The following is a 9,176-nucleotide window of genomic DNA, read 5'->3' on the forward strand; positions in this document are numbered from 1 at the left end:
TGTCCCACAGGAGGGTCAATGACCCCTATGAGTCTTGAGCATGAGGGTCACATTGAGCCTGTATGCTCTGCTGGTTGCTGTGCTCCATCCCTGCCTGGCTGTGCTCCCTGCAGGGAGTGGGTGCTGCTGCCCTGGCATGGGGCTCCGGGGAGATGTTTCTTCCCTCCACCTTCAACTGCATGCACAGGGTATCCAGCCTGGGGTTTTTGCAGCTGCCTTCAGCCAGAGAGGACCTTGGCTTTGGCACTGCTTTGGAATGTCCAAAATGTCTAAGTGCCCAGGAGCCACGGCCCTATGGAGAGCCACAGTGACTCTTCCCATGGAAGAGGCCAGGGCACTTAGGAAAAGATCAGCTGTACAGAGTGCTTTTTTCCATGAGACACGAGGCTTTGCAGAGCCTTTGGTGGTTAGACCACACTGCTCCAGGGTTAAAAGGAGCGGGAAGATGTCAGCTCCAGTGACCATGGGACGTACAGATGGGGCATGGTGGGCAGCTGTAGCACGTGCTGCCTCACATGGGTTTCCATTTCACTGAGGGAAATGGGAAAACAGCACTTCAGGTCTCACTGGCAACTCAGTGATGCTAAAAATGATAAGCTGAAATCTCAACTCTGCCATAGACTTATCAGCACTGATTTGGGTAAGTTCTTTAAGATACAGGCACTTGCTGCCTGCCAAAGGTATCCCAGACTCTGCAGGTGGCGTGCTTCCTATTTGTATGGCGCTTTTAAGGTTCCCATCAGAAACGTGTTAAAAATGTTCCCAACTGAGAGCAGAGCCAAGCTATTCATCAGCCTTTTATTTTGAGTGTTTACCTGCAAAACTTTCCATAGCCAACTTATTTCAAAGGTGCTGAAAATGAGATGCCCCCTTTCCCACGGCACATGGCCCAGTTTACCCCTCCCCAAGCGTGCAGATGGGAGCTCACTCAGCGGCTTCGAGGGCAAACATAACGAGAGCACCCGCCGCAACTGCAGGGCTCTCCTGTCCTGCTGAGCGCGACGCTCTCCGCGGCTCCGCGGCGCCCGCCAGCCCCGCTCGCGCCGGCCGGGCCCTCACGGCGGCTCCGCGGGCAGGGGCGGGCGCGAGCCCCGACGGGCCGGGCGGCACCGCCCCCCCCCGGGCCCAGCGCCGCGCGCCGGGGCGAGCGGGCCAATGAGAGGCGCGCCCGCGCGCCGGGGCCCGCCCCCTCTGCCCGCCCCCTCTGCCCGCCCCCTCTGCCCGCCCCCTCTGCCCGCCCCCTCTGCCCGCCCGCGGCTGTCGGTGCGTGCGGCCGGGGCGCTGCGGCGCCGCCTGGCGGCCGTGCCGGGCCGGGCCGTGCGGCGCCGGCTCCTCCCCGCGCCGCGCTATGTCACGCGGCGGCGCGGGGCCGGCGGCCGGGACTCTGGCGCGCGGGGCGCGGCGGTAGCAGAGCCGCCGGGAGCCGCCGCCACCGCCGGGAGCCGCCGCCACCGCCCGCGCCCGGGAACCGCCAGCGGCGCCGGGGCTGGCTTCGCGGCGGTCGCGTCGCTCCTGCCGGCCCGTCGGGGCCCCGCACCGCCCGTCCGCCACCGCCGCTGCGCCCCGCCGCCCCCCGGCCGCCGGCCCCGGGCAGCGCGCCGCCCCCCGGGCCGCGGGGCTCTGCGTGGCCGCGCGGATGCCGCCGCAGCAGGAGGGCGAGGCGGGATACATCAGCAAGCCCGTGCCGCCGGGCGGCTGTGAAGTGCCGCCGGTGCCCCCGCGCAGGGTACGCAGCGGGCGGGCGGCGGCGGCGCTGGGAGCTGCCCTGGGCGGCCGCTGCCGGGCGGCGGGGTCCGGGGCCGTGGCCGGAGCCGGGGCCGGAGCAGGGTCCGAGCCGCGGCGTAGCATCAAGTGCGTTCTGGTGGGGGACGGCGCGGTGGGGAAGACCAGCCTGGTGGTGAGCTACACCACGAATGGGTACCCCACCGAATACATCCCCACCGCCTTCGACAACTTCTCCGGTAAGTGACTGGGGTGGCCGCGGGCACCGGGAGGGGGTTCTGCCGCCCTGGGGAGCGGCGCGTTCCGCCCGTGCCGGTCCCGGGGCCGTGGCTGGGCTGCGCGGGGAGGGGCGCGATGTCCAGGTTCGGTGATTTCATTAAGTATTTATGGGGAACAGGACTCTACGAAGCAGGACCGAGCTTGTCAGGCTGCCATGGCAGCCAGCAGCACCGGCTGGTCTCCGGTGTAACGGAGCCAGGCAGGCAGCGGGCGTCATGCCCGGCCGTGCAGCCAGAGCCGGGCTTTAACTGGGAACTCTCCGCTGTAAATCTTAGCGCTCTCGGGGACATCGGAAACGCCTAAAGGGCAGGTTAAATACTCGCCTTGTCTCGCCCTTACAAAGGGGGAAGTCCAGTGGTTTCCTTGCGGTTCAGCGGGGGCTTTTCGTGTCCCGGGCGTGCTGAATGTGTACGAAGGAATAAAACGAAACCTTGGTAGCAGAAGAATATCCCGGACTGCCGGGCTCGCTCTCCACGCTGCCTGCAGAGGACTTGTGCCGTCACTGCCTAACTCGTATCTTGTAAAATTAATCGGAAAGCCCTGAAGGGCTTGTGTGTGCCCAAGTGTTAGCGACGGACTCCCTTCCAGCTCTGCTAAGTTGTTTAATGTAATTGAAGAAAAAGCTATAAGAGCTGAGGGATGGTAAATCTTCATTTTTAAAAAAAAATTTCTTTAATGGAAAACATGTAAAGTTGAACTCACCACAGCTTCCCCCCCCCCCCTCCTTTCTCTCCAAAGCTGTTGTGTCTGTCGATGGCAAGCCGGTGAGACTTCAGCTCTGTGACACAGCTGGTCAGGTCAGTGGAGCCACTTACTTGATTTAAATGACAGCGGGAGGGGAGAAGTTGTTGGTGTTGTGCAAGGTAGTCCTGCAAATGACTTCATGGATTTGAAAGTATTCCCAGTGTTTGATTGTGTTATTATCCACTGTCATTTTCAATGGTGCTTAACTCGCTGCTTTGCCTGTCTGGTGAAGGGTGGGGGATGTACTGTGCCTCCATATAGGGGCTGGACACAGGCTGCTGCTCTGCTGGCTCAAGCTGCTGCTCTGTTTAGCCTGACTAGAAAGGCTGAACATATTGGAGATTCAGTGGCCACCTGGTTTTCTCTTTGAGAGGTTGTCACTGTCTTTATTTTTGTTAAATAACTGCAGGTTTAAGAATTAGTGTTTGGGATGTACTCATGCAAAGCATCCACAGCTGTAGGTGTTTGGAGATAGAGACGGGTTTTGAAGGGACAGAGGCTGGAGGGGGAAAAAAGTCCTGTTGGGTGTTGTCCGTGGAGGCTTCATATTCGCCATTCCCACCCGTTTAGAGAGCGCTGCCACCGCAAAGCTGAGGTTTGCTGTAATCTGAGGCCTGAAGAGATGAAGAGTGCCTGATGCCTCTCATCTCCTACTTTGTCTGATACATAAAAAGAGCCCGTTTTTTACTGCCTTAGATTTTCTGGAAGACCCAGGCTTGTACCATCCTGAGCAATGTGCAACACTGCTTGCCAGGGGTCGAGGCTGGATAACCAAAAGTAGCCAAAAATATTTTGCTACCTCACTGCATTTGAAGGCAGTGGGAGTTAGGATCCTATGCAGCTTTGTGGATCTAGGTCTATGCCTTCACCAAACCATGCTGAAAAATCTCAGTGGTCTTAACATACAAACCTCTTTAGATGAGTAGTAACTGGGTGCCCTACTTAGGAATGAGGTTTTAAGGGCTATGCAGTATTAGACAGCAGTGTAGGACTCCCATGTGCCCTGCAAACCAAAGCTAAAATCCTACAAACAGCCTTCTGCAGGTAGTGATATGAAGTGAAACAGGAGAACTGTCCCATGATTTTGTGTCCTACTGACGAGATGGGGTGGTGCTGCAACAGTCTTGACTGTGCATGTTCATAGGCAGAGCAGGGCAGGTAAAATTGCCATCAGGTGACAGCCTGTGGACATGCAGTGCCTGTGGAAATGCAACCACAAGCTGCAGGAGGGATGGACAGGCCCTGTAACCCCTTGCCTTCCCTGCCGTTAATGGTTAAGGTGTTTGCTCTGCCTGCCCAAGTGCAGCTGGAATGAGTAAAGTTACTGCCTTTAAAATGAAGGGGTTATCTAAACTGACAGAAATTGTCCTGAGTAAAAGATTCCTGGGTAGATACTTTGGTAAAACTGCTGCTGGGAGATGGCTGCTGAAATCTGCAGCTAAAAAAAGCATTCCAGGCAGTGGGAAATTCTATTTCAGCATCACTAGCCCAAAGAGGGGTAGAGTCCCTGCACGCCATGTGCCTACCATTGAAATGGCAAGAGTGTACTTGTGACATAAAGGGCACTATTTCATCTTGGTAGAAACCCTTCAGATCTGGAGTTTGCTTCCAAACCCATTGAATCAAGCCCTTTTGAGGTTTCTCATGTAGCAAGGAGAGGCAATTACATGGCAAGGTGCCTTTCTGCAAACAGCCCTCTTGTTCAGAGCAGCATCTCTTAGTAAATGTGGGGTTTTTCTTGACCCAAGTGGTGAGAGCCTGGTTTCCTCTGAGGCTTAATCTGAGAATCAAGAGAGCTAATGAATCTTACTTTCTTGACTGGTATTTTATAAATTGCTGTCTCTCTCAGAGATATTGCTGCAAGAAATTCATTTGAGCAGAACAAGATTTCTGAGGCTTCCAGGGGGCTTTAAACTGCATATCCTGGGCCTCCAGAGGCTTTAAAGCAAAATTTCACATATTGAAAATTAACATGCAACTTGCAATTCATCAGTAAACTGGTGCCAGAGAGATATATTCAGCTTTGTATTTCTGTGCACTTTCAATTCTAAGCTTTTGAGAACATGGTCCATTTTATTTAAAATGTCACTGTCACTGAGGCAGATCCTACCTGTTCAGGCTGCTAGTGGTTTTATCCTGCTGTCAGTATAAAAGCAGCATGCCTGGAGTAACCCTTGCTTCTAGCTGCATTCTTCCCTGAGGATCAGCACACCTTTGTTACCTGAGGTGTTTGACTTTCTTGTAGCTTCGTCTTGAAGCTGAAAAAGGGCCTTGCTTTGCTGGAGTTTGCCCTAAAAGGAAAAAAAAAAAGCCAGAAGGGTAGTGCTGGGAGGCAGTTTGTTTGATGTGGCATGGGTGGGAGGGAAAGGTAAAGCTCTTACTCTATGCCATTGGCATGTTAAGCCTGCACATTGTAAGTCATTATTGCTCCCATCAGATTTAAATCCCTGGGCACAATGGCAGGGAAATTATTCCCATATCATGTAGGATGTTGCTAAGTAGTTACCAGTTTGAAAGCCGACTCCAGGAAAGGTACCCAGAAAGGTACACCTGCTGCCGCGTGCCTGCTTTGCCCTTGCCCGTGTCTGTTGGCAGAACAGCTTTGAGGTACGGGGCGCTCCTTGTCAGAGCTGCTCACTGACACCCTGGAAGAGGTGGGCCTGTGGGAAGTGCTCTCTCCCTCTTCAGTTTGTGGCTTTGTGTGCCATAACCTGCTTCCCGCAGCTTTGCTGCTTTGCTGAAGGTAGGGCAGAGGGCCTGTGTACAAAGAACAAAGGAAATATTTAAGCACTTGAAATAACCTGCAGCATTAGCTGGAAAATCTCAGGTACGCAGGGAAGCCACCACCTTTGTCCTGTGTGCCCAACGGTGGCAGGGTGCCTGCTGGCTGGCAGCCATGAGACCTCAGGCTGGGTACAGGTGGCATCTGCTTGTATCACACCTTGCTGGCTGGTCTGGATGCTCATTTTGGGGTGCCTGTCAAGATGGCAGTGGCTGGTGATCCTCAGCTTCACCAAGGGTCAGGGCAGGCTAGAGCTGCTCTTTCTGTGGAGTGCTAACACAGTTTTGTTCTGTGCAGGATGAATTCGACAAGCTCAGGCCTCTGTGCTACACCAACACGGACATCTTCTTGTTGTGCTTCAGCGTGGTGAGCCCTTCGTCCTTCCAGAATGTGAGTGAGAAGTGGGTTCCCGAAATTCGCTGCCACTGCCCCAAGGCGCCCATTATCCTGGTTGGGACACAGTCAGACCTCCGGGAGGATGTCAAAGTCCTCATCGAGCTGGACAAGTGCAAAGAAAAGCCTGTCTCGGAGGAGGCTGCAAAGCTCTGTGCTGAGGAAATAAAAGCCACGTCCTACATCGAGTGCTCCGCTTTGACTCAGAAAAACCTCAAGGAGGTCTTTGATGCAGCCATCGTGGCTGGTATTCAGTACTCGGATACCCAGCAGCAACCAAAGAAATCCAAATGTAGGACTCCAGACAAGATGAAAAACCTCTCCAAATCCTGGTGGAAAAAATACTGCTGTTTTGTATAGGGGTCGCAAGGACCTGAGTGCTGCTCTGAGGAAATCAATAGAGGCTATATTAGCTGAAATCTCAATTTGTGTTGTCTTGAGTGTATAGTGTAGATCTGTATGTATGTGTATATGTTGCTACTGGATAACTCAGTTGCCCTTTCGAGGGTTGCAGAAGGATTCTTAGTTAAATAATTGCTATATATCAGGTCTGGCACGCAGTTTTGTGACCAGAACTTCTCAGTAAGGAAAAAAAAGCACCATGTGTCTGTGAACGTAGAAGGATTTGTCCAAAGGATTCAACTTCTTCTGTTGTAAGGTGTATGTGATGGGGAGGAGCACAACAGAGGCCTTCACTGCCAGGACTTTGCAGGAGGAATGCACAAGCAACGGTGGAAATGTAGAGCTCTGTACATGGACGATCAAAGGGAAAAATAACACTGTGCCTCCTAACTGACATTTGTAGCTTTAAAACCCCACTCCTGCTCTCTTTGTGTCTTCCCAAGCCAATGCTCTTAGGGATCACTTTAAAAAGGGTATGCAAGAGGTGTAATCTATCCGCAAATGCCATGGTTAAAAAGGTCATGAATATACCTTCAGCTTGTGGTGAGGGAACCTAATCCCTTACGGAGCTGGCATCTCATTTGTCACCTCCTGACTTTCTGAAAGTCCTTTCTGTCCTCCTTCCCCTGCCTTTCCCAGGAAGCCGAGTGGAAGCCTGAGAACATGACCAAGCTTTAACTCGTTACCTCGAGCAGTGGCGATTTCCTCTGTGTTTTTGCAGACATGATGACAGTTCGTCTATTTCAGCTCAAAGGAATGTAAATACTGTTGTGTTGGGGTTTTTGGATTTTTTTTCCTAAGCGATGTAACAAATATCTGTGCAGCACCATATAAACCGCATCTGGTTTTAAGTCTACAGCCAAGAATTTCAGGATGCCCCACTTTACCTTATAAGGCTGCTAAAAAAATAACAAATCAGGCAGATTGAGATTTATAACAAACTGGACTCTAGAAACTGAGGCTGCTGCATCCTCTTCATGATGCTGTTTCCAACCAAGTTAATGTTTCCCTTCTAAAGGCAACAGTCTCTTGTGGTTGAATCTTGTCCAAGCTCATAGCTGTGAAATTGTCTGAGGCCACCCCAGAAATGTAACTGATAATTATTTTTTTTCCTCCAGATCAGTCCAACAGATTAACTGAAATGTGCCTAAAATGTAGCTGAGGGATCAACATAGAGCTGAGTGTGACCTGTTCTCTGACTGAATCTGGTTCTTACTGAACTCTAAGCCTAATTGCAGTTCTAGTGAGTTTGAGAGACCTGAATGATAATGTGACTCTCTGCAAGAATCAGTATTTAAACCTATTCTGCAGAGGACATTTAGTTTGTGCTGGCTGTCTGCCTTTTAATGGCCACAACTACTTTTTTTTTTCCCCCTAGATAGTTCAAGATCAAATTATATTTCTTTTTTTTTTTTTTTTCCCTCTGGCCCTAGCCTTGAAACAACCTTTTCCTTATTCTTAAACTAAACTGTAATGACAGAAGGCCAGAACCTTTTTTCATCCGAAAAGAATCAACGCCTGATATAAAGATCTATGGAGGCCATTTGAGTCGATAAAGGTGACCACAGGACCTCCTGGCCCATTAAGGAAAATGACACTATATAAATGGATTCTGGGCTATTGGCACAGGCTCCACAGACAGTATTTTTTCCTTCTTTACAGAAGAATGAGTCCAGAATGGGTAATGTTCCATCACTGAAAACTTGAAAATGGGATGGAAATCTTTACCTAGGGCCCAATTCAATAAAAAGATGTTGGCTTCTGCACTGGAAGAGCCTGGAAAAACAGTTTCCATAGCACAGAAGCTGGATGCATTTGACTTGATTGCATCTGGTTGGTTGGTAATGGTTTAATGTTTACTGGTCCTGAAGTTAACATCTGAGCCTTTATATTTCTTACTCAAATGCTTTGACAGGATTTCAGATATGCAGTCATACTAACATCTTGGAGAAAAACAGAAAGCTAGATTTCTCTTGGGTGCTTTGATTCTCTGTAAAAAACAGTCTTGGTTGATCAAAAATATGGGTTTTAGGAGGAGACAGGCTTGAATTGTAGCAGCTTCCATTTACAAAAATAACAAAATTTCCTCTGCAAGATCATACTTGCTTGATATCATGCTGTACTGGAAGCAGTAGGTTATACTTTATTAGCAGCCTGTTTCATAGTCTGGAGTAGTATTACTTTTAAATGTAGCCAGCTGTGACTGTTTCTGAAGATGTGATTTATATACAACTTGTTATAGCCCTTTACTAGGTGTGTGTAAACTGAGGTCTAATAACTCTATGGATACTGCTCTACATGGGGCTACACAGGGTCTAGGTTTTAGAAATATTACTTTTAAAATTACCGATATTTTATGAGCGCAGATGAGGGGGAGATGTCTCTATGTAGTCTATAATCTGATGTGCCTTATGAAAAAACTCTCTTCTGTTTTCTAAATGTAGGCTATATTCCAAAAGAAATATTTCATGTGAGAATGATATAAATGAAGTATTTGGAAATAAATTCTGACCTGTGTATGTGTCTGCCTCTGCTGCCTGCTCAAGGAAGCTGGAGGGCAGTCCCTGGCCACGCACTGTACCAATATCCGTCAGGGAGGGACTGCTCTCCCAGTGCCCCAGCAAAAGGCCTCTGCCCAGAAAATACAGCATTTTCCCTGCACTGCCCCATCCCCAGGGGGCCGGGCTGGGTGGGAAGGCTATGATGGCCAGCTTTCTGTCTCCCTGCCAGCACAGCAGCGTCTTGCTGTGGCCCTGTGAGGCACGGACAGGCTCATTGTGCCTGGCCCTGAAAGCGGGTGAGCGGCAGGGAGCACAGCACAACTGGGGTGTTTTGCCTGCTGCATGTTGTTGCC

The 9,176-nt window shown here is 50.9% G+C and overlaps 1 protein-coding gene across 1 annotated transcript; it reads left to right on the top strand.

The window, feature by feature from the left end:
- Nucleotides 1-1,621: 1,621 nt before the first annotated feature.
- On the top strand, nt 1,622-8,841 carry RHOU (ras homolog family member U). Its single transcript, XM_048298724.1, has 3 exons — nt 1,622-1,961; nt 2,740-2,798; nt 5,825-8,841. The coding sequence occupies exons 1-3, from the start codon at nt 1,637-1,639 to the stop codon at nt 6,278-6,280; spliced, it is 840 nt and encodes a 279-aa protein (XP_048154681.1). The 5' UTR covers nt 1,622-1,636; the 3' UTR covers nt 6,281-8,841.
- The last annotated feature ends 335 nt before the right edge of the window (nt 8,842-9,176 follow it).

The sequence above is a fragment of the Corvus hawaiiensis genome, chromosome 3 (genome assembly GCF_020740725.1).
Source record: "Corvus hawaiiensis isolate bCorHaw1 chromosome 3, bCorHaw1.pri.cur, whole genome shotgun sequence".
Classification (NCBI taxonomy): domain Eukaryota; kingdom Metazoa; phylum Chordata; class Aves; order Passeriformes; family Corvidae; genus Corvus; species Corvus hawaiiensis.

What these genes read in the sequence shown, in the direction of transcription:
- RHOU (XM_048298724.1), top strand. Translation starts at nt 1,637, where the DNA reads ATGCCGCCGCAGCAGGAGGGCGAGGCGGGATACATCAGCAAGCCCGTG. An exon ending in CGCCTTCGACAACTTCTCCG is followed by an intron (nt 1,962 to 2,739) that starts GTAAGTGACTGG and finishes TTCTCTCCAAAG; the next exon opens with CTGTTGTGTCTGTCGATGGC. An exon ending in TCTGTGACACAGCTGGTCAG is followed by an intron (nt 2,799 to 5,824) that starts GTCAGTGGAGCC and finishes TGTTCTGTGCAG; the next exon opens with GATGAATTCGACAAGCTCAG.